The sequence below is a fragment of the Oncorhynchus nerka genome, unplaced genomic scaffold (genome assembly GCF_034236695.1).
Source record: "Oncorhynchus nerka isolate Pitt River unplaced genomic scaffold, Oner_Uvic_2.0 unplaced_scaffold_1349, whole genome shotgun sequence".
Taxonomy (NCBI): domain Eukaryota; kingdom Metazoa; phylum Chordata; class Actinopteri; order Salmoniformes; family Salmonidae; genus Oncorhynchus; species Oncorhynchus nerka.
Genome location: NW_027040001.1, coordinates 40,863 through 65,659, shown reverse-complemented (window position 1 = coordinate 65,659; position 24,797 = coordinate 40,863). Strand labels below are relative to the sequence as shown.

At 47.5% G+C, this 24,797-nt stretch overlaps 2 protein-coding genes and 1 pseudogene across 2 annotated transcripts in view; 1 reads left to right on the top strand and 2 right to left on the bottom strand.

Moving 5' to 3' along the window:
• Nucleotides 1-24,797, top strand: part of LOC135568898 (fish-egg lectin-like) — a 52,977-nt pseudogene that overhangs the window by 546 nt on the left and 27,634 nt on the right.
• LOC115117982 (fish-egg lectin-like) overlaps nucleotides 1-24,797 on the bottom strand; it is a 93,975-nt gene that overhangs the window by 52,781 nt on the left and 16,397 nt on the right. The gene's annotated exons all lie outside the window — the stretch shown is intronic.
• On the bottom strand, nucleotides 253-24,797 carry LOC115119015 (fish-egg lectin-like). Its single transcript, XM_065015686.1, has 6 exons — nucleotides 24,743-24,797; nucleotides 24,366-24,600; nucleotides 23,965-24,088; nucleotides 23,717-23,835; nucleotides 11,589-11,772; nucleotides 253-2,327 (listed from the first exon to the last, which is right to left on the bottom strand). The coding sequence occupies exons 1-6, from the start codon at nucleotides 24,795-24,797 to the stop codon at nucleotides 2,187-2,189; spliced, it is 858 nt and encodes a 285-aa protein (XP_064871758.1). The 3' UTR covers nucleotides 253-2,186.

The following is a 24,797-nucleotide window of genomic DNA, read 5'->3' as shown; positions in this document are numbered from 1 at the left end:
TTGTGATCTGTTCCTTTTCACTCCATCTGACCTGTGACCTGGGCCGAATTCCTCTCTCTTCCTTAATCCACGCCTGTCCTCCCTTATCTGTGACTGAAACCAGACATTTGCCCTGTGCTTCCCCTCTTAGGATCCACGAGATTCAACAAAAACATGTTTGGACAGAATGTAAACTTTCTTCATTCCCATGTCTCAGTCAAAAACTTTCCACACACCTACAGTACCAGTCAAAAGTTAGGACACATCTACTCATTCAAGGGTTTTTCTTTAGTTTAACTATTTTCTACATTGTAGAATAATAGTGAAGACATCAAAACTGTGAAATACCACATATGGAATCGTGTAGTTACCAAAAAAGTGTTAAACAAATCAAAATATATTTAATATTTTAGATTCCTCAAAGTAGTATCACATAGTGATCCAAGACGGCAACCCGCCTCACCCAATGTGATACGGATACGCTATTTTTTTTTTGACCTTACAGCTAGAACCTCCATCAGAAGCTAGCCATCAGATGCTAATCAGCTAATTAGCTAGTTAGTCATTGTTAGCCACGGCTAGCGGCCTTTACCTCTAGCTCAGACACCAGCTGCTTTTACCCTGGATAATACCCGCCAGTCTGCTCAGTGCGATATCAACCCTGAGAATATTGGACTGCTTTTCTCCACCATTACTCCAGAATACTCCATTACTCCAGATCACCACAGCTAGCTAGATGCTACCGACTGGCCCAGCCCCAAAGCTAGCCTTTGAGCCAGGCCCATCTCCCGGCCTGCTCAGTGGACCCTATGATCACTCGACTACACAGCTGATGCCCCCCGGACTCTTCACTAGCACGACTAGAAGCCACTAAATCGCTGGATTCCTGCCGTAAGCTCTGAACCTTTGCATCGGATCATCGCAACTTGCTAGCTTCTACCGAGTGGCTATAGTGGCTAACACCCTTGTCCCGAAGCTAGCACCAGTTAGCCCCGAGCCAGGGGCATTTCCCGGGTAGCAAACAAAATTACTCCAGCTAAAATACCTCTTTTGCCAATTGGCCTGGACCCTTTGTCGACACGGAGCCCCGCCGATCCATCACGTCAGGTCTGCCGACGTAATTTCGTCCGATGTTACCTCAACCGGCCCTTGTCGGACATCGGTGAAGACTCTTCTGCTAGCCCTGGCCTGCTAACCTTAATGAACGCCGTGTCTCCCGCTTGCTAGCGTAGTAACAACTTCCCTGTTTCATTTATTGCTGTTCACTGGACCCTATGATGCCTGGCTTCATAGCTGATGCCTGCTGGACTGTTCATTAATCACAGTACTCCATTTTGTTTATTTTGTTTACCTGTCGGCCCCAGACTTCGAACTCAGGCCCTGTGTGTAGTTAACTGACCCTCTCTGCCCATTCATCGCCATTTTACCTGTTGTCTTAGCTGATTAGCTGTTGCTGTCTTACCCGTTGTTGTCTTAGCTTACTCTCCCAATCAACAACTGTGATTGCTTTATGTCTCTCTCTAATGTCAATATGGCTTGTATACTGTTGTTTAGGGTAGTTATCATTGTTTTATTTTACTGCGGAGCCCCTATCCCCACTCAACATGCCTCGGATACCGCCTTTCCCCCCACAAATGGGGTGACCACAACTAGCATATCTAGCACCTCCAGAGATGCAACCTCTCTTATTGTCACTCAATGCCTAGGTTTACCTCCACGGTACCCTCACCCTAGCAAACCCCTGTCTGTACATTATGCCCTGAATCTTTTCTACCATGCCCAGAAATCTGCTCCTTTTATTCTCTGTCCCCAACGCAATAGACGACCAGATTTGATAGCCTTTAGCTGTAAATCAAATCAAATGTATTTATATAGCCCTTAGATCAGCTGATATCTCAAAGTGCTGTGCAGATACCCAGCCTAAAACCCCAAACAGCAAGCAATGCAGGTGTAGAAGCACGGTGGCTAGGAAAAAGTCCTTAGAGGAACCAGCTTATGAGGGGTGGCCAGTCCTCTTCTGGCTGTGCCGGGTGGAGATTATAACAGAACATGGCCAAGATGTTCAAATGTTCATAAATGACCAGCATGGTCAAATAATAATAATCACAGTAGTTGTCGAGGGTGCAACAGGTCAGCACCTCAGGAGAAAATGTCAGTTGGCTTTTCATAGCCAATCATTGAGAGTATCTCTACCGGTCTTGCTATCTCTAGAGAGTTGAAAACAGCAGGTCTGGGACAGGTAGCACATCCGGTGAACAGGTCAGGGTTCCATAGCCGCAGGCAGAACAGTTGAAACTGGAGCAGCAGCACGGCCAGGTGGACTGGGGCATGGTCCTAGGGCTCAGGTCCTCCAAGAGAGAGAAAGAAAGAAAGAGAATTAGAGAGAGCATACTTAAATTCACACAGGACACCAGACAAGAAAGGAGAAATACTCCAGATATAACAGACTGCCCCTATCCCCCCGACTCATAAACTACTGCAGCATAAATACTGGAGGCTGAGACAGGAGGGGTCAGGAGACACTGTGGCCCCATCCGATGACACCCCCAGATAGGGCCAAACAGGCAGGATATAACCCCACCCACTTTGCCAAAGCCCAGCCCCCACACCACTCGAGGGATATCTTTAACCACCAATTTACCATCCTGAGACAAGGCCGAGTATTGCTCACAAAGATCTCCGCCTCGGCACAACCCAAAGGGGGCGCCAACCCAGACAGGAAGACCACGTCAGTGACTCAACCCACTCAAGTGATCAACAGATGGTAATAGTTTCATATAGATGATCTACAGATAGTATCTAAATAAAGTGTGACCACATTCACCTTTAGTCCTTGATTAACACCTTTTCATCATATATTATATTAACAGATTTTTTTATATATATTTTTTTACCTTTTATTTAACTAGGCAAGTCAGTTAAGAACACATTTTTATTTTCAATGACAGCCTAGGAACAGTGGGTTAACTGCCTGTTCAGGGGCAGAACGACAGATTTGTACCTAGTCAGCTCGGGGATTCAAACTTGCAACCTTTCAGTTACTAGTCCAACACTCTAACCACTAGGCTACCCTGCCACCCCAGATCTCATACATGTGTGCGTGCGTACATGTGTACGTGTTTTCCTGCCTTCTCAGGACCCCAACGTCCAAACAATTCACCTGAATGTTCTGACAAGGTAGGAAAACAATAACTTTTTACAAACACACAACATGGGGGTGTAGCAGGAAGATCGGAATGCCATGAACCCAAAGGTTGTGAGTTCCAATCCCAGGTAAGGACATGTTGAATAACAATTACTGAATAAATAAACATGAACAATGTAATCATAGACGTCAGATATATAAGTTGAAAACATTGTCTGTGAAAAGCACTTTGTGTGTGTAACCAGTTGCACATTCTTTCTTTGTTAGATGCCCAAATAATAGTTGAACAAACATAGACAAGATGAGCAAACACAATTTTGGGCCAACTAAACATTAAGTTCTGCTAACACTTTACCTGAAAAGTTGAGTAAACAAAAAAAAAGCCTTACTTAATAATAATTAGTTGAAACTACTTTATTTTTTTACTGTGTATATTTGACGGTCTCCCTAACATCTCCTTTAAACACAAACCTCACCCCTTCAACACAGTCAGCATCACAGCCAGTAAACCAGAGGGCACTGGATGGAGCCATGTCTCAATGTGCATGCACATGAAGCATGTGAGAGCAAAATTACACGATTATATTATAAGTATTTTATTGCATCAAACAGTTGTTTCATGCAACAGAATAGAGGATTCTTATAACTATTGTGTGTGTGTTCTACTGAGGATGGGCCTCTGGGAGATAACACTGACAGGAGATTTACGATGTCTTTTGGGTGATAAAACCTAAGCAGACCACATTCCAAAGCATGAGTTAATGTTTCTGATCTATATGGTACCAGGGAGAGATGGCTCGGGGCCAGACCCTGGTCTCTACACAAAGATGTTTTGACAGCAGATACTTATAATTCACAGCAGACAGTATCTTTCACACAAATCTTAACCTTGTGACCCTTTCGATGTAGGTTGAAAGGGGTGTATCTTGGCTATAAAAGACTATAAAAGTACTTTTGTCTCGGGGCTCTCAACAAATCATCTGAGGGTGATTCGTCGACCAGCCATCATTATTGTAGAGCACTTAAATCAATTCACTTTATATGTGTGTGTTGTATTGACCTGCTCCCTTATTAATAAGTGAAGAAAGACTTAGTTTAAGTATAACTCTGACTTGTGTGATAAGTTTTTCTCCTCATTTGATAGTAAAGAAATTAACCACCACAAGCACATGACCTAAAACTTGGGCCATCTTTGGGTCATCTCCTCGTCCGGTTTCATCATGCAGTGCACACAATAATAGTAATAAATAATAATTGATTTAGTTTATATATCGCTTTACATTATAAAATAGAATCTCAGTGCTCGAAAAGCAACCAAACAGGAACAACAAATGACAAAACATGATCCTCTCATGTACAGCTGTCTGAGGGGTTGTAGTGCTAGTCTTTTTATGCTGATCTAAGATATATTTGGCAAAGTCAGGTTTATCTTTTGAGTCTCAAGTTGGCCAGCCATTGGTCACTTGAAATTAGAGAGCTCACATGCTATTACAGTGTCCAGATGTTTTGTTTGTGAGAATCTTTCATTCTAAAATGTATTTCTGGAACTATGCCTTTCCTGTTAATGGTGTGCTGGAAATGTTTTATGTTTGTGCTTTTCTAATAACTAATTTCTGTGTTCTATTCATGTGCTTTTCTAATAACCGTTTTCTGTGCTCATGCAAGTGACTGACTGAATGAATTCTCACTATCAGTATCTGCTATTTAGCAGTACGCCCAGACCTTTGTTTTGAGAAGACATTTTGCTACACTCACAATAACATCTGCTAACCATGTGTATGGGACCAATAACATCTGCTAACCATGTGTATGGGACCAATAACATCTGCTAACCATGTGTATGGGACCAATAACATCTGCTAACCATGTGTATGGGACCAATAACATCTGCTAACCATGTGTATGGGACCAATAACATCTGCTAACCATGTGTATGGGACCAATAACATCTGCTAACCATGTGTATGGGACCAATAACATCTGCTAACCATGTGTATGGGACCAATAACATCTGCTAACCATGTGTATGGGACCAATAACATCTGCTAACCATGTGTATGGGACCAATAACATCTGCTAACCATGTGTATGGGACCAATAACATCTGCTAACCATGGGACCAATAACATCTGCTATGGGACCAATAACATCTGCTAACCGTGTGTATGGGACCAATAACATCTGCTAACCGTGTGTATGGGACCAATAACATCTGCTAACCGTGTGTATGGGACCAATAACATCTGCTAACCGTGTGTATGGGACCAATAACATCTGCTAACCGTGTATGGGACCAATAACATCTGCTAACCGTGTGTATGGGACCAATAACATCTGCTAACCGTGTGTATGGGACCAATAACATCTGCGGGACCAATAACATCTGCTAGCAGTGTGTATGGGACCAATAACATCTGCTAGCCGTGTGTATGGGACGGGACCAATAACATCTGCTAGCAGTGTGTATGGGACCAATAACATCTGCTAAACGTGTGTATGGGACCAATACAATTTGACTTGAAAGATCTAATTTTCAAGGTCTCAGTTTAGAGAGAAAGAAGCCTTGTGAGGTTTGTCTGTCACATGGTATGAACCAGTATTGGTCGGTTACAGACTGAAACAAAATGTTAATTATGCTAAATCATGCAAATATAACTTGTCTGTGTATAGTCATATATTAGACAACTGTTTGACACGTGTACCCTGGTGCATTGAGATGTTTGGAACCTCTCCAGCACGCTGATCAGAAAGGATGATTCATTTAAGATTGGTTTTGAGTGTCCCTGGTGGTAATATCCACGACATGGTGATGACTTTCCACTACAATAGTTCAGAGATTTTATTGGAAAATAATACATTTTTACTCTCACAAAATTGACACCAGCATAATTGTCACACCCTGACCATAGAGAGCCCTTTGTAACGGTTTTCTAGGTGTGGTGAAGGAGAGTCGGACCAAAACGCAGCGTGTAGATTGCGATCCATGTTTAATCAAACAAACGTAAACACGAAATAACACAAACACTACAAAACAATAAACGTAACGAAAACCGAAACAGTCTATACTTGTCAACTAACACAGCGACAGGAACAATCACCCACGACAAACTCAAAGAATATGGCTGCCTAAATATGGTTCCCAATCAGAGACAACGATAAACACCTGCCTCTGATTGAGAACCACTCCAGACAGCCATAGACTTTGCTAGATACCCCACTAAGCTACAATCCCAATACCAACACCAAAACCCCAAGACAAAACACACCACAATACAAAAACCCCATGCCACACCCTCGCCTGACCCAATACATAAAGATAAACACAAAATACTTCGACCAGGGCGTGACACCCTTGGGGTTCTCTATGGTGCAATAGGTCAGAGTGTGACTAGGGGGTGTTCTAGTCTTGAATTTCTATGTTGGTGTGTGTATGGTTCCCAATTGGAGGCAGCTGATGATCGTTGCCTCTAATTGGGGATCATACTTACTGTGGTCCTTTTCCCACCTGGGTTTGTGGGATTTTGTTTTGGTGCGCTACGAACTGCATGTTAGTTTATTCTTTGTTGTTTGTTGAAGGTTCACTTTAATAAATATGTGGAACTCTACTCAAGCTGCGCCTTGGTCCGCTCATTATGTATACGATGAACGTGACAGAATATCCCACCACTGAAGGACCGAGTTAAAGGAGAGCTGGACATGGGAGGTAATAATGGGTGGATGCGAGTCACCAAGGAGTATAGGAGGACAGCGACGGCGCCGGGGTCCGCGGCCACAGAAACCAAATATATTTTGGGGGGAGGCACAAGGGGTGGAGAGAGCCAGAGACCGTCTGGGAGTCGGTGGAGCAGTATAGGGAAGGATATATGTTTAAAGATAATAATTAAATAATTCCACTCTGAAACCATATAATTGTCTGAAATGTATTAGAATCATAAAACTATAATCTGATGTGTGTAGTTTTAGTCAGAATTAAAACAAGGACATTTTGTTCCTTGTTAGTATGTAAGCAGGGTGCAAGTGGGAAACAAATGATAAGAGGAGTTATCGACAGACGAGTTGTACTACTGTGTTCCTTACAGGACATTCTGTCTCCACGGGTGGAGGGGAGAAACTGTTAGGCTTGCAGAAAATTATGAAACATGTTGCAGATTAAACAATGTATCTGTGTAGTGGAAAAACACCGACTGTCTAAATCAGGCTTAGCTTAAGATTTGAACTTGTTTGTGGGTGTTATAAAAGACTGGGTTTGTATAATGAACTTTGGAGTGCTCCCGTGAATAAACATTTTGACTATTGTAAGCTGGGACTCTTGTCTTTCATTCAACCAAAATCTTACAAACTCTGGGTTGCAGACCGAGTAGATGAATTGAAGTTTATGAACATTGATAACGAAATTCTCATAACAATTTGGTCCTTCGAGATGGATTCCAATACATTGTCCCTGTTGTCAGAAGGTAACACGCCGAAAACCGTGCACGGGCGGAATGTTGACCCGTAAAATAAAGACCTGTCCCCTAACATTGGGGTTCCATAACAGGCTGGTATATTTCTAAGGTCGACAAGAGACAGTGACGGAATCCAACCGACATTGCTTTCCCCAGCCTACAAGATAAGGTCAGTAAATCTTCATTCACAAATTTGGAGGAATATTTTAAGACATCTTGGACTTGATATTCTAAACACCTAGAATTAATAGAGGATAGGAACTTAGTTATTCTAAACAGATTCACTGAGACGGTTTTTACTTTGTGTAATAACGATATCGATAAGGGATCAGGTCTGCAAAGACCTGAGGTACATGTGCACTACCATAAATTAAACTAGCTTAATAATTGAGGTCTGTGAGAAAAGGCAGAGAGGTTATTAACAAGGCATATAAAATAGGTGTTGTGAGATAGGACGGTGATTTTGTGCAAATAGGATAACTTAAATGGTAAATTAACCATAGATCGGATTCAAAAGACATACCTAAATAAAGCCCTAAATTGAGGAGAGGCGAGGATATAAAATAGGGTTTGTGAGATAGGAGGTTAATTCTATGCGAACAAGATAATTAACATGTGGTGAATTAACCATAGATCCGATTCAAAAGACAATACTGAAATAAAACAATTAAAAAGGAAGAAAGGAAAAAAAGGGAAGCCTAATATAGCGGGGTGAGATACGAGATATTAACGAGTCAAAAGTCACAAGGAACAACGGAAAAATAGGCTGCTAACTAGGGCCGTGTGAGACATAATGTCCGATTGAAAGACACCTCTATAGATAAAGTTTCAAGAAAGGAAAAGCACACATGGGTTAAGAGATACACATAGATTGTGAGCATATAGTGGGAGCACACACATAGGGAATAGTGACATACACATCAATTGTGAGACACATAGATTGTGAGAAGAGATCAGAGTTTTAAAAGCACATACACATAGATTGTGAGAAGAAGCAGAATAACAAGGAAAGGTAATTGAATAACATGGGTAGTAAATCCTCAAAGAATGTCCCGGAATTAACCGGGCAAATCTAATGCCCAAAATTGAGAAAGAAGTACAAATTTGAGAGACGTCTAGATGTAGAACAATTTGAATGAATGATAAAGTAGATACATAAAACGTGTAGATAGTGAAGGGAAACAGCAGGTCGAGGGTTAGATACCTGGCTGTCTGAAGCCTGGAAAAGAAGGTAAGAAGGCAAGTGTAGAGAGGGTGAGAGAAAGTTACAAGAAGGATATCAGCAGGTGAAAAATTATGTGCGTGTGAGACCTAATAACTTATAAAAGTCACAATAGTAATTATTCCTAAATTCTGAGTAGGAGATAAGAGTGACAAAAGTCAAGAGAGGAAAGGAAAAGAGAAGATAAGGGGACATGCAGAGAGAAAGAGAGGCAGAGACAACGAGAGAGAGAGGAAGAAGAATCATTGCCGGAGAAATGCCTGGACCTTTAAATTAGGGCTATTTTGGGGGAATTGTCTCGGTAGTACGATTGTCTCGATTTTACGACAACAGACAATTATAAATAGGGTTATTTGCAAGGAGTCTTCATCATTTCTATAGCTTTGGTGGTCCAGAGCTATAATTATTGCCTACCATGCAGGAGACCTGGGTTTGTATCCCAGCCTATGCACCAATTGACTAAAATCTGTGTTTCTGATTGTAATTCAACTATTGATATGTTTTTCCTGGAAAGATTCAGTTGTTAGTGTTTGTTTAAGATATAAACTGAACATTTATACTTGTTTAGGTTCAATTGAAAGACTAATTCATTCTAAATAATAGCGAGGCGATTTCGATGTAATACGTTGTCTTTTGCCTAAATGGTCTGCTGGAATAACGTATTGAGAATGGAGTCGTATTTAAATTACTGAATCATAGAAGAGACATTTACCTAAATCTAATGAATTCTAAATAATAGTGGAGAGATAATTGCGATAGAGTTGTCCCCACCGAAATGTGTTTTTTATTCTTATGGATTGACTGAAATAGGTTATACATTTTAGCGATTTACATGTTACTTTTAAGTCTTGGACATTTCATAAGGGTGAAGCCGAAAGAGAAGGGAAAGTTGTAAAGTTTGGTTTTACTCTTACGATAAAGGTAAGGCAGAACGTTGTTTGAGTAGGGGTTATGTTTTCACCTACTGGGAAGAATAAAATCCAAGATGGCGTAGCAGTCAGATGTATTTGTTCTTCGTCTTGTTGTGTCCCATGTATATATATTTTATATATTTTTCTTCGCATCTTTTTATATTTTTCTAAACCCTTACTTATATTCTCCTGCAACCCGCCTCACCCAATGTGGTGTGGACCTGCTTTTTCTCTAACGTATTTTTCTTTGCCTCTATTACTGGAATCTCTCCAACATAAACTAGCTAGCTAACTAGCCAGCTAACGGTCATTAGCTAACCTCTAGCTCGAAAAGCTCTCGCCAGTTTGTACAACACGATTCAACCAGAGCATACCGGACCTATTTTTCTCTCCATATCCCCGGATTCCTATCGCAAGCTCTGAACCTTCCGACCTTCGCAGCTAACTTCCCCTGAATGCTAGCTGTCTAGAGCACAACGGACTGTTGGCTTACGAGGCCCATCGAATACATTCCGAAGCCACTAGCTAGCAGTCAGCTATCCTTTGCTAGCGGTCATCAGCTACCTTCATCCCGGACAACTCTCGCCAGTCTGTACAGCGTGACTCAAACCAGAGCTAGTCGGACTTATTCTTCTCGCGTCCTACCGCAAGAACCTCAAATGATATTTAAAATAAAATAAATTCCAGAGCTAACGACCCCTGTCGGACTTCTATTGGACTGCTGGCTTAAGAGGCCCTTCGACATATTTCTTCAGCCACCATGTTACGGTAAATTCATTTACATTACATTTAAGTCATTTAGCAGACGCTCTGAACTTACAAATTGGTGCATTTTATTTTGGAACAGTAGTGCATCTAAATCTTTTCATTTTTTATTATGATATTTAAAATAAAATTGAAGGGAGTTTGTTCCACCATTGGGGGCCAGAGCAGCGAACAGTTTTGACTGGGCTGAGCTAACTGTACTTCCTCAGTGGTAGGGAGGCGCAGGCCAGAGGTGGATGAACGCAGTGCCCTTGTTTGGGTGTAGGGCCTGATCAGAGCCTGGAGGTACGAGGTGCCGTTCCCCTCACAGCTCCGTAGCACCATGGTCTTGTATCTAACTGGAAGCCAGTGGAGGGAGCAGGAGCGGGGTTGGGAAGGTTGAACTGCTGGATGAGTTGTAGGGTTTAATGGCAGGCAGGGAGCCCAGCCAACAGCGAGTTGCAGTAATCCAGACAGATGACAAGTTGGATTAGGACTTCAGCCACCATGTTGTAGAGCATGAACCTAAAACGGGCCACCGCCTTGAGTGAAACGACAGGGTGTTGTCCAGTCACGCCAAGGTTCTTAGCGCTCTGGGAGGAGGACAAAATGATGGCGAAAAGAGTCCTTCCCCGGGAGGAAGAGCAGCGTCTTGCCGAGGTTCAGCTTGATGGTCCGTGATCCGGAAAGGTGTGGAGTCAGATAACATGAACAAAAGTGGCAACACAAATGAACAGAAATATAAACGGACAGCGTGAAACCCAAATGCAAACAAAATACACTCAAACAACAAAACAGACGAACAAGCCCGCACGAAACAGAAGCGGGCTGAACAGACTATATATAACCCTACCCTAACAACCAAACAATAAACAGGTGCTACCAATTAGACAGAACTAAAGGAACACAGAACAACGGATCGGCAATAGCTAGTAGACCGGCGACGACGACCGCCGAGCGCCACCCGAACAAGAAGGGGAGTCACCTTCGGTAATATTCGTGACAGTACCCCCCTCCTGACGCGCAGCTCCCGCAGCGCGCCGACGCTGGCCTCGGGGATGACCCGGGGGCCGAGGCGCTGGGCGATCCGGATGGAGGCGATGGAATTCACTCAACATAGATGGGTCTAGAATATCCCTCACCGGAACCCAGCACCTCTCCTCCGGACCGTACCCCTCCCAGTCAACGAGGTACTGCAAGCCCCTCACCCGGCGTCTCGAGTCCAGAATAGCTCGTATCTTGTACGCCGGGGACCCCTCGATGTCCAGAGGGGGCGGAGGAACCTCCGGAACCTCATCTTCCTGCATGGGACCAGCTACCACCGGCCTGAGAAGAGACACATGAAACGAGGGGTTAATACGAAGGAAGTAATAATCGATAACAAACCTCGTTTATTCTGTTGAGGACTTTAAATGGCCCTATACACTGCGGACCCAGCTTCCGGCAGGGCAAGCGGAGGGGCAGGTTTCGGGTCAAGAGCCAGACCCTGTCCCCAGGTGCAAACACGAGGGCCTCACTGCCTTATACTCGCTTGGCGTAATGACTCTTGGACCGCCCTCCAGGTCTCCTTAGAGCGCTGTACCCACTCCTCCACCGCAGGAGCCTCAGTCTGGCTCTGATGCCGCGGTGCCAGGACTGGCTGGTACCCCAACACGCACTCAAATGGTGACATGTTGGTAGAGGAGTTGCTTAGTGAGTTCTTGGCTATTTCTGCCCAGGGCATATATCTCGCCCACTCCCCTGGCCGGTCCTGGCAATACGACCGCAGAAACCTACCCACCTCCTGGTTAACTCTCTCCACCTGCCCATTACTCTCCGGGTGATACCCTGAGGTAAGGCTGACCGAGACCCCCAGACGTTCCATAAATGCCCTCCAAACACGGGAGATAAATTGGGGGCCCCGATCAGAAACTATATCCTCGGGCACCCCGTAGTGCCGGAAGACATGGGTGAAAAGAGCTTCCGCAGTCTGTAGGGCCGTAGGGAGACCGGGCAATGGGATAAGACGGCAGGACTTAGAGAACCGATCCACAACGACCAGGATTGTTGTGTTACCCTGAGAGGGAGGAAGGTCAGTAAGAAAATCCACCGATAGATGGGTGCACGGCCGTTGTGGAACGGGAAGAGGTTGTAATTTACCTCTTGGCAGGTGTCTAGGAGCCTTACTCTGGGCGCACACCGAACAGAAGGAAACATAGAATCGCACATCCCTCCTCAAAGTGGGCCACCAGTACTTCCTCTCAAGACCTCTCACTGTCCTAAAAATACCTGGGTGACCCGACGAGGGTAGACAATGAGCCCATCGAATCAATTAATCACGGACAGCCAGCGGCACGTACCTACGACCCTCCGGACACTGTGGAGGTGCAGGTTCCTCCCTTAGCGCCCGCTCGATGTCCGTGTCCACATCCCATACTACTGGTGCCACCAGCTTAGCTGCCGGAATGATGGGAGTAGGATCGATGGACCTGTCCTCAGTGTCATAGAGTCTTGACAGCGCGTCAGCCTTAGTGTTGAGGGAACCTGGTCTATACGAAATAGTAAAACGAAATCTAGTGAAAAACATGGCCCACCTTGCCTGACGAGGATTCAGTCTCCTAGCTGATCGGATATACTCCAGGTTACGGTGGTCAGTCCAGATAAGGAAAGGGTGCTTAGCCCCCTCAAGCCAGTGTCTCCACACCTCCAGGGCTTTAACCATAGCCAACAACTCACTATCCCCCACATCATAATTCCGCTCCGCTGACCCGAGTTTCTTCGAAAAAATGGCACAGGGGCGGAGCTTCGGTGGCGCACCCGAACGCTGTGAGAGCACCGCTCCAACCCCAGCCTCGGATGCGTCCACCTCTACTATAAACGCCAAAGAAGGGTCCGGATGCGCCAACACCGGCGCCTCAGTAAACATCGCCTTCAACTTATGAAAAGCTCCGTTCGCCTCTGCTGACCACTGCAAACGCACCGGCCCCCCCTTCAGCAGTGAGGTAATAGGGGCAGCTACCTGACCAAAACCCCGGATAAACCTCCGGTAGTAATTGGCAAAACCCAAGAACCGCTGCACCTCCTTTACCGTGGTCGGAGTTGGCCAATTACGCACGGCCTTTACGCGGTCACCCTCCATTACCAACCCAGAGCTGGAAATGCGATAACCCAGGAAGGAAACTGATTGTTTGGAAAACTCACATTTCTCCGCCTTCACATACAGGTCATGCTCCAGCAGTCGTCTAAGAACCTTGCGCACAAGAGATACATGCGCAGTGCGTGTAGCGGAGTAGATCAAAATATCGTCAATATACACCACTACGCCCTGTCCGTGCAGGTCTCTGAGAATCTCATCCACGAAGGATTGAAATATAGCTGGAGCATTCTTTAAACCGTATGGCATGACGAGGTACTCATAATGGCCAGAAGTAGTGCTAAATGCAGTTTTCCACTCATCTCCCTCCCGAATACGCACCAGATTATAAGCACTCCTGAGATCCAGTTTAGTGAAGAACTGCGCTCTGTGAAATGATTCCACTGCCGTAGCAATGAGAGGTGATGGGTAACTAAAACCCACTGTGATGGAATTTAGACCTCTATAATCAATACACGGACGTAAACCACCATCTTTTTTCTTCACAAAAAAGAAACTCGAAGAGACAGGTGACATGGAGGGCCGAATGTACCCCTGTCCCAGAGCCTCGGTGATATAAGTTTCCATAGCCACCTTCTCCTCCTGGGACAAAGGATACACATGACTCCAGGGGAGTGCAGCGTTACCCTGGAGGTTTATCACGCAATCCCCCTGCCTATGGGGTGGTAATTGGGTCGCCTTCTTTTTACTGAAAACGATAGCCAAATCATCATACTCAGCTGGAATGCGCACGGTGGAAACCTGGTCTGGACTCTCCACCGTTGTCGCACCGATGGAAACCCCTACACACCTGCCTGAACACTCATCAGACCACCCCTGTAGAGTTCCCTGTTTCCACGAAATCGTAGGATTATGAATAGCTAGCCAGGGAATCCCCAGTACAACTGGAAACGCAGATGAATCGATAAGGAACAAACTAATTCGCTCCTTGTGATTCCCCTGCGTAATCATCTCCAACGAAATTGTGGCTTTCTTCACCAGCCCTGACCCTAATGGTCGACTATCTAAAGAGTGCACGGTAAAAGGGGGGTCTACTTTTACTAACGGAATCCTCAACCTCTGAGCGAGTCCGCGATCTATAAAGTTTCCAGCTGCGCCTGAATCTACCAGTGCCTTATGCTGGAGAGAAGGAGAATAATTAAGGAAACAAATTAATAGGAACATGTGACCAACAGGAAACTCTGGGAGAGTGTGGTGCTTACTCACCTGGGGTGACCGATGAGTGTTCTGCCTGCCCTCTCGATTCCCAGATGAATTCCTCCAGCACCGACCAGACGTGTGCCCTCTCCGGCCACAACTGGTACAGGAGGAGCTTCCTCCTCCGATCTCCCTTGACGCGGTCCCTCCTAGCTCCATCGGGATAGGAGCAGGAGGGTCAGGAGGTAGAACTGACAGGACCCTTTCAGAACGTCCACGAGCAGCTAGCAGATGGTCCAACCGGATCGACAGGTCTATCAGTCCATCCAGGCTAAGTGTAGTATCCCGACAGGCCAGCTCCCTACGGACGTCCTCTCTCAGGCTACACCTGTAATGGTCTATCAGGGCCCTGTCGTTCCACCCTGCTCCCACGGCCAAGTTCCGGAACTCCAGCGCGAAGTCCTGCGCGCTCCTCGTCCCCTGTCTAAGATGGAACAATCTCTCACCCGCCGCTCGACCTTCTGGAGGGTGATCGAACACGGCCCTGAAACGGCAGGTGAACTCCGGGTAGTTGTCCCTCGCTGAGTCGGGCCCGTTCCAGACCGCATTAGCCCACTCCAGGGCTCTACCGGTCAGGCATGTGATGAGGACTCCTACTCTCTCTTCCTCCGAGGGAGCCGGCCGAACGGTGGCCAGGTAGAGGTCTAATTGAAGCAGGAATCCCTGGCACCCCGTCGCTGCTCCATCGTACTTCCTCGGAGGGGTCATGAGCAGAGCGCTGGAACCTGATCCAGATGGGGGAGATGGTAGAGTTGCTGGTGGGAGGGTCGGTGGGTTAGTAGGGAGACCATTCCTCTCCCAACGATCCATCCTCTCCATCATCTGATCCATCGCTGATCCTAGGCGATGGAGGATGGACGTGTGATGATGGACTCTCTCCTCCATAGTGGGAAGAGGAGTGGTCGCTGCTCCTGCTGACTCCATATATAAGGTGCGGGCTTCTGTTACGGTAAATGAGTGAAGAGGTGTGGAGTCAGGCGCAGAGAGCATAAGATGTGGGAAAAGAACACGCTTTAATGTCCAGGAAACATAACATGAACAAAAGTGGCAACACAAATGAACAGAAATATAAACGGACAGCGTGAAACCCAAATGCGAACAAAATACACTCAAACAACAAAACAGACGAACAAGCCCGCACGAAACAGAAGCGGGCTGAACAGACTATATATAACCCTACCCTAACAACCAAACAAGAAACAGGTGCTACCAATTAGACAGAACTAAAGGAACACAGAACAACGGATCGGCGATAGCTAGTAGACCGGCGACGACGACCGCCGAGCGCCACCCGAACAAGATGGGGAGTCACCTTCGGTAATATTCGTGACACACCAGACATATTTAGCCAATTGGCCTGGTTTACCACATGGAGCCCTGCTGATTCGTCCGTTGATGTAACTTCACGAGGGGACCACAACAGACTTCCCTCCATCGCGTCATCCCTCTAAGGCCTTTCTGTTAGCCTGCTAGCCCCGTGCCGCTAGCTGCTTGAAGCCACGCACTGGACTTGTATGATCACCCGGCTACGCATGCCTTTCCCTAAAGTCACCATGCTGTGTTGATTGCTGTTCTGGTTTGTAACTATTGTTTTATTTCACTGTAGAGCCTCTAGCACTGCTCAACACGCCTTGGCTAACAATTTAGTTCCACCTCCCACACACGCAGTGACATCACCTGGTTTAAATGCTATTTCTAGAGACAATATCTCTTTCATTATCACTATATGCACAGGTTTACCCCTACTGTATTCACATCCTACTATACCTTTATCTGTACATTATGCCTTGAATATATTCTACCGTGCCCAGAAATCTGCTCCTTTTACTCTCTGTTCTGAACGTACTAGGCATCCAGTTCTGTTAGCCTTTAGCCGTACCCTTATCCTACTCCTCCTCTGTTCCTCTGGTGATGTAGAGGTTAATCCAGGCCCTGCAGTGTCTACCTCCACTCCATCCCCCAGGCTCTCTCATTTATTGACTTCTGCAACCGTAAAAGCCTTGGTTTCATGCATGTTAACATTAGAAGCCTCCTCCCTACGTTTGTTTTCATCCCTGCGCTAGCACACTCCACCAATCCGGATGTCCTAGCCGTGTCTGAATCCTGGCTTAGGAAGAGCACCAAAAACCTTAACATTTCCATTCCTAACTATAACATTTTCCGACAAGATAGAACTGCCAAAGGGGGCGGTGTTGCAATTTACTGCAATGATAACCTGCAGAGTTCTGTCTTACTATCCAGGTCTGTACCCAAACAATTTGAGCTTCTACTTCTAAAAATGAACCTTTCCATAAACAAGTCTCTCACCGTTGCCGCTTGCTATAGACCAGTATGCATACTTCTGACAGAATCTTACACCCACCATGGAGTCAGTAGGAGCAGGTACCCCGGTCAGAGGAGTCCAGGAACGTGTCCAGGAACACGCGGCTATGCTACATCATCTCGGTGCCATGATGGATCGCGTTGTCCAGACCATGGACCGCTGGGAGAGACAGGAAGTCTCTCCAGCGCCTCGACCAGTGCAACCGGGTTGCCTCTACCTGTCCTGTCCGGATCCAGCTCCAGTGGGAGTATAATGGGACAGCCGCACAGTGCCAGGGGTTCCTTTTACAACTGGACCTATACCTGGCCACTGTTCACCCAGCTCCCTCAGGAAGGGAGAGAGTATCCACCCTCGTCTCATGCCTCTCGGGGAGAGGGCTGGAGTGGGCAAACACCGTGTGGAGAGAGGAAGACGCGGCGTTGGACCACTTCGAGGAGTTCACCCACCACTTCCGGGCCGTCTTTGACCATCCGCCCGAAGGTAGAGCGGCGTGGGAATGACTCTTCCATTTGAGGCAGGGGACGAGGAGCACACAGGAGTTCGCGCTGGAGTGCCGGACCTTGGTCGCCGGAGCAGGATGGAACGACAGGGCTCTCATCGACCACTATCGATGCAGCCTGCGTGAGGACGTCCGACAGGAGTTGGCATGCAGGGATGCCACCATCACCTTTGACCAACTGGTGGATCTGTCCATCCGGTTGGATAACCTGCTGGTCATCCGTGGACGTCTTGAGGGGGCTCTGTCGGTTCCATCTCCCAGTACTCCCGCTCCGGTGCCCATGGAGTTGGGAGGGGCTGAGCGTAGGGAGGCTGGAGGAGGGGCCTTCACATGCACCATCTGTGGCCGCAGAGGGCACACTGCCGGTCAGTGTCGGGTTGGTCCCTCTGAGTGTCGAGGCAGCAGGCAGGGATCTCTGGCGTCACCCCAGGTGAGTCTGCACCACTCTCATCCAGAGTCCTCTGTTGTCCACCGGTTTGTACCTGTTTGTTTCCCTGAGTTCTCCCCGCATTCCCAGCGTAAGGCGCTCGTTGATTCATGCACAGCTGGGAATTTTACCAACAGAGCGTTAGCTCTTAGTTTACGGATCCCCATTATTCCTGTGGATAGAGCTTTTCCGGTTCACGCTCTGGATAGTCGATCATTAGGGTCCGGGCTAATCAGGGAAGCTACCATCTCCCTGGCTATGGAAATGCAGGGGGGTCACGAGGAGATACTCAGTCTCTTCCTCATTGACTCTCCTGCGTTTCCCGTGGTACTAGGCCTTCCCTGGTTGGCTCGTTATTACCCCACCATTTCCTGGCAACAGAGGGCTCTCACGGGGTGGTTGCGAGAGTGCTCGGGGAGGTGTGTAGGGGTTTCCGTTGGTGCTACCACGGTGGAAAGTCCAGACCAGGTCTCTACCGTGCGCATTCCCCCAGAATATGCCGATTTGGTTCTCACCTTCTGTAAAAAGAAGGCGACTCAATTACCACCCCATCGACGGGGGGATTGTGCGATAAATCTCCTTGTAGACGCTGCACTTTCCAGGAGTCACATGTATCCCCTGTCGCAAGCGGAGACTGTAGCTATGGAGACATATGTCTCCGAGTCCCTGTGTCAGGGGTACATTCGGTCCTCCACTTCACCCGCCTCAAGTTTATTTTATGTGAAGAAGAAGGATGGAGGTCTGCACCCGTGCATCGACTATAGAGGTCTAAATCAGGTCACGGTGAGGTACAGTTACCCGGTACCTCATATCGCCACGGCAATTGAGTCAATGCACAGGGCGAGCTTCTTCACTAAACTGGATCTCAGGAGTGTATACAATCTGGTGCGTATCCGGGAGGGAGACGAGTGGAAGACAGCGTTTAGTACCACCTCAGGGCATTATGAGTACCTCGTCATGCCGTACGGGTTGATGAATGCTCCATCAGTCTTCCAATCCTTTGTAGACAAGATTTTCAGGGACCTGCACGGGCAGGGTGTAGTGGTGTATATCGATGACATTCTGATTTACTCCGCTACACGCGCCAAGCATGTGTCCTTGGTGTGCAAGGTACTTGGACGACTGTTGGAGCATGACCTGTACGTCAATGCTGAGAAATGTCTGTTCTTTCAGCAGGCCGTCTCCTTCCTAGGGCATCGCATTTCCACATCAGGGGTGGAGATAGAGAGTGACCGCATTGCAGCCGTGCGTAATTGGCCGACTCCCACCACGGTAAAGGAGGTGCAGTGATGTTTAGGGAGATTTATGGGGGGTTTTGGCCAGGTGGCTGCTCCCATTACCTCACTGCTGAAGGGGGGTCCTGTACATCTACAGTGGTCAGTTGAGGCAGACGGGGCTTTTTGGCACCTAAGAGCTCTGTTTACCTTGGCTCCCGTGCTGGCCCATCAGGATTCCCTCTTTCGCAGTCATAGTGGAGGTGGAATGTCCACCAGAGCTGTTGCCAGATAATTGTATGTTAATTTCTCTACCATAAGCCACCTCAAGTCTTTTTAGAGAATTTTTCAGTATGTCCATCTGGTTTGTAGTGGAAAGAGTGCAGGTAGGGTTATGGTATGCGCAGGCATAAGCTCCAGACAACGAACACAAGTGCATTTTAACGATGGCAATTTTAATGTAAAGAAATACAAATACCAAATACTTCTTCACAACAGTATCTCGGACCTGCCTGGTGTGTTCCTTGTTCTTCATGATGCTCTTTGCGCTTTTAACGGACCTCTGAGACTATCACAGTGCAGGTGCATTTATACGGAGACTTGATTACACACAGGTGGATTGTATTTATCATCATTAGTCATTTAGGTCAACATTGGATCATTCAGAGATCCTCACTGAACTTCTGGAGAGAGTTTGCTGCACTGAAAGTAAAGGGGCTGAATAATTTTGCACGCCCAATTTTTCAGTTTTTGATTTGTTAAAAAAGTTTGAAACATCCAATAAATGTCGTTCCACTTCATGATTATGTCCCACTTGTTGTTGATTCTTCACAAAAAAATACAGTTTTATATCTTTATGTTTGAAGCCTGAAATGTGGCAAAAGGTCGCAAAGTTCAAGGGGGCCGAATACTTTCGCAAGGCATTGTAGCCATAGATTTTTGAAGAATATAACTTCTGCCTCTTGAGCTTTATTCAACCACATCAGAAGCTAAAATGTAAGCTTTTACTCAATTGTTTGTAAACAATGTTATTGTAAACAAACAATGTATAGCTTTAAAAAAACATGTTATATAACATGTTTTTTTAAAACAAATAATCGGTCTGTCTTTGCATCCGTAGCTCCATGTTTGAATTTGAGAGTGGTTACATTTCTCTAACTACATTCCTCATGTCACGCCCTGGTCTAAGTATTTTGTGTTTTTCTTCATGTATTGGGTCAGGCCAGGGTGTGGCATGGAGTTTTTGTATTGTGGTGTGTTTTGTCCTGGGGTTTTGGTGTGTATGTATTTGGGATTGTAGCTAGTGGGGTTTTCTAGCAAAGTCTATGGCTGTCTGGAGTGGTTCTCAATCAGAGGCAGGTGCTTATCGTTGTCTCTGATTGGGAACCATATTTAGGCAGCCATATTCTTTGAGTTTGTCGTGGGTGATTGTCCTTAGTGTCTTTGTTCCTGTCGCTGTATTTAGTTGACAAGTATAGGCTGTTTCGGTTTTCATTACGTTTATTGTTTTGTAGTGTTTTGTGTTTATTCGTATTTACGTTTGTTTTTTCATTAAACATGGATCGCAATCTACACGCTGCAGTTTGGTCCGACTCTCCTTCACCACACCTAGAAAGCCGTTACAGAATCACCCACCACCAACGGACCAAGCAGCGTGTTAACAGGCAGGAGCCACAGGAGAGGCAACAGAGGCTGCACCACCTGGAGAAATGGACATGGGAGGAAGAACTGGACGGTAAAGGACCCTGGGCTCAGCCTGGAGAAAATTGCCGCCCCAAGGAAGAACTGGAGGCGGCGAAAGCTGAGAGGCGCAGATATGAGGAGGCAGCACGGCGTAGCGGATGGAAGCCTGAGAATCAGCCCCAAAAATTTCTTGGGGGGGGGGCTCAGGGAGAGTGTGGCAGAGTCAGGAGTCAGACCTGAGCCAACTCTCCCTGTTTATCGTGAGGAGCCAAGGAGGAGACCAGAACCAGAGCCGGTGTTGGAGGTGAGCGAAACAGAGACTGTGAAGGAGTTAAAGGGGAAATTGGAGGAGAGAGAAATGAGGGAGTTGCTGTGTTGGTGCTTTTTGCATGGAATTCGCCCGACGGAACGTGTTGGGGATTTGATGGCACCTGGGTTAGCGCTCCATACTCGTCCTGAGGTGCGTGTTAGTCGGCTGGTGAAGTTGGTGCCAGCCTCACGCACCAGGCCTCCTGTGCACATCCCTAGCCTTGCACGTCCTGTGCCAACACTGCTCTCAAGATCTCCAGTACGCCTTCACGGTCTAGACCATCCTGTGCCACCTCCACACTCCAGTCCTCCGGTAGCAGCTCCCCGCACCAGGCTTCCTGTGCGTGTCCTCGATCCAGTACCACCAGTTCCAGCACCACGCATCAGGCCTTCAGTGCGCCTCGCCTGTTCAGCGCAGCCAGCGCTTTTCTCCTCTCCTGCGCTGCTGGAGTCTCCCGCCTGTTTAGCGCAGCCAGAGCCTTTCTCCTCTACAGCGCTGCCGGAGCCTACCCACTGTTCAGCGCAGCCAGAGCATTCCTCCTCTACAGCGCTGCCGGAGCCTCCCGCCTGTTTAGCGCAGCCAGAGCCTTTCTCCTCTCCTGCGCTGCCGGAGTCTCCCGCCTGTTCAGCGCAGCCAGAGCTGCCAGCCTGCATGGAGAAGCCAGCCTGCATGGAGAAGCCAGAGCTGCCAGCCTGCATGGAGCAGCCAGAGCTGTCAGTCTGCATGGAGCAGCCAGAGCTGTCAGTCTGCATGGAGCAGCCAGAGCTGTCAGTCTGCATGGAGCAGCCAGAGCCGCCAGTCTGCATGGAGCAGCCAGAGCCGTCAGTCTGCATGGAGCAGCCAGAGCTGTCAGTCTACATGGAGCAGCCAGAGCCGCCAGTCTGCATGGAGCAGCCAGAGCCGTCAGTCTGCATGGAGCAGCCAGAGCCGTCAGTCTGCATGGAGCAGCCAGAGCCGCCAGTCTGCATGGAGCAGCCAGAGCTGTCAGTCTGCATGGAGCAGCCAGAGCCGCCAGTCTGCATGGAGCAGCCAGAGCTGTCAGTCTGCATGGAGCAGCCAGAGATGTCAGTCTGCATGAAGCAGCCAGTCTGCATGGAGCAGCCAGAGCTGTCAGTCTGCATGAAGCAGCCAGTCTGCATGGAGCAGCCAGAGCTGTCAGTCTGCATGAAGCAGCCAGTCTGCATGGAGCAGCCAGAGCTGTCAGTCTACATGGAGCAGCCAGAGCTGTCAGTCTGCCCAGCGCCGCCAGTGCCCCCAGTCTACCCAGCGCCGCCAGTGCTCCCAGTCTGCCCAGCGCCGCCAGTCTGCCCAGCGCCGCCAGTCTGCCCAGCGCCGCCAGTCTGTCAGGATCAGTTAGATCCGCCAGTCAGCCAGGATCCGCCAGTCAGCCAGGATCCGCCAGTCAGCCAGGATCCGCCAGATCTGCTAGTCAGCCAGGATCCGCCAGAAGTGCCAGTCGGCCAGGATCTGCCAGTCGGCCAGGATCCGCCAGTCGGCCAGGATCCGCCAGTCGGCCAGGATCCGCCAGGATCCGCCAGTCAGCCAGGATCCACCAGTCAGCCAGGATCTGCCAGATCTGCTAGTCAGCCAGGATCCGCCAGTCAGCCAGGATCTGTCGGAACCACCAGCCAGCCAGGATCTGGTAGATCCATCAACCTGCCTGAGCTTCCTCTCACTCCCGAGCTTTCTCTCACTCCCGAGCCTTCTCTCACTCCCGAGCCTTCTCTCACTCCCGAGCCTTCTCTCACTCCCGAGCCTTCTCTCACTCCCGAGCCTTCTCTCACTCCCGAGCCTTCTCTCACTCCCGAGGTTCCCCTCAGTCTCGAGCTGCCTCAGTCCCGAGCTGTCCTTCAGTCCCGATCTGCTCCTCAGTCCAGTGGGGTTCTGGGTAAGGACTACTAGGCCATGGTCGGCGGCGAGGGTGGTCTATCCAGGGACGCGAGGAGAGGGGACTAAGACATTGACTGAGTGGGTTCCACGTCCCGCGCCGGAGCCGCCACCATGGACAGACGCCCACCCGGACCCTCCCTATTGTTTTGAGGTGCGTTCGGGAGTCCGCACCTTAGGGGGGGGGGTTCTGTCACGCCCTGGTCTAAGTATTTTGTGTTTTTCTTCATGTATTGGGTCAGGCCAGGGTGTGGCATGGAGTTTTTGTATTGTGGTGTGTTTACCAAAACAAGTGGTGGGGTGTCTGGGAAGTTGTTGTTTTTATCCCAAACTGTAGCTTTACAGGACATCCAACTTTTACATATTTTATCGTACACTGTCTACACATGTCTTTATAAGAATTATAAGTTTAGATCTGATTATATTTGACTGATTTTATTTATGTATCTACAGTATTTTAGTTTTTGTGTAAAGAGCTTCACAAAGCATGTACAGTAAGGATAATAATTATACATAAAGAAGAAGAATTATAAGAAATGACTGCAAGTTGAGTGGGAAATGGGTGGAACCATACACATAGTTCAGTAGTAACCTTACCTGGTATAAACACTACCCTCAGAGTTGACCCCAAAGACACTACCATCAGTTGCCACCTCAATCATGGAAAGCTTGCCGTCAATGTGACTCCACCCGTTGTTTTGACAGTCTTGATTCAGCTGGAAAATAGATTCAATCAGGGTTTTAGGACAATTTCAACAGTTTTAATGTGAAACAGTTTAGAATAACTGACACTCTCCATCCTCTACTACTCTACTCCAGCTCTCACACTCTTTCCCAGATCTTACACTCATTAAGTAGATATTATCATTCTTGTTGACTGCCCAGCACCCAAAGGGTCCACAGCTGTAGTACTTCACAGCTCCTGCAATCCTGTCCTTGGAAGAGGTGAGCCTGGACCCTTGTAGCCAACTGTGGCACCACGTGTCAGACAGAATCGAGTATCGTCCATGTTGGCCCCCACAATAAACTGTTCACCTCCAGCATCCAACTGTTTCAGAAGGGCCGAAGACCACAAAGACAGACAGACGGACAGACAAGCAAACAAGGAGCACATCTGTGAGTACTGCCAAATGACCTACAAGTTACAATTTAAAACATCAATTATTTTTTCAACACCCTGATCGTATCAGGAAAGCTAAGAAGCAGGTGTCCTCTGGATAAATATTGAGCAATGCTCTCCACTAACCTGCAGCTTGCACCCAGTTTACCGGCCACATACTTGTAGATTGAGTCTGCCTTGTTGACACCCCAGATCCCTGCTGGTCCTACAGTGATATGCTTCAGGGTACCAGGCAGGGGGATCCATTTATCACCTACCAGGTAGTAGGGGGTTTGACTTGTGTTCGTAGCAACCACTTGCCCCAGTCCTGCATAGATATGCACCAGATTCTTGATATCCACTACAGGCTGACAGTCCCAGGCTATGGAGACACCAGATCAAAGACACATGAGTAGAGTAAACCAGCAAAAAGGAGGATGAAATTATGGAGCCAACTTCATGATCAATTTGAAGTTTAATGTAGAGCTGCCTATAAAATACGTTTTCAGATGATGGTAACTTACCATGACCGACATCCAGGAGACAGAGGACCAATAGGATGGCTGCAGTGGCTCTCAT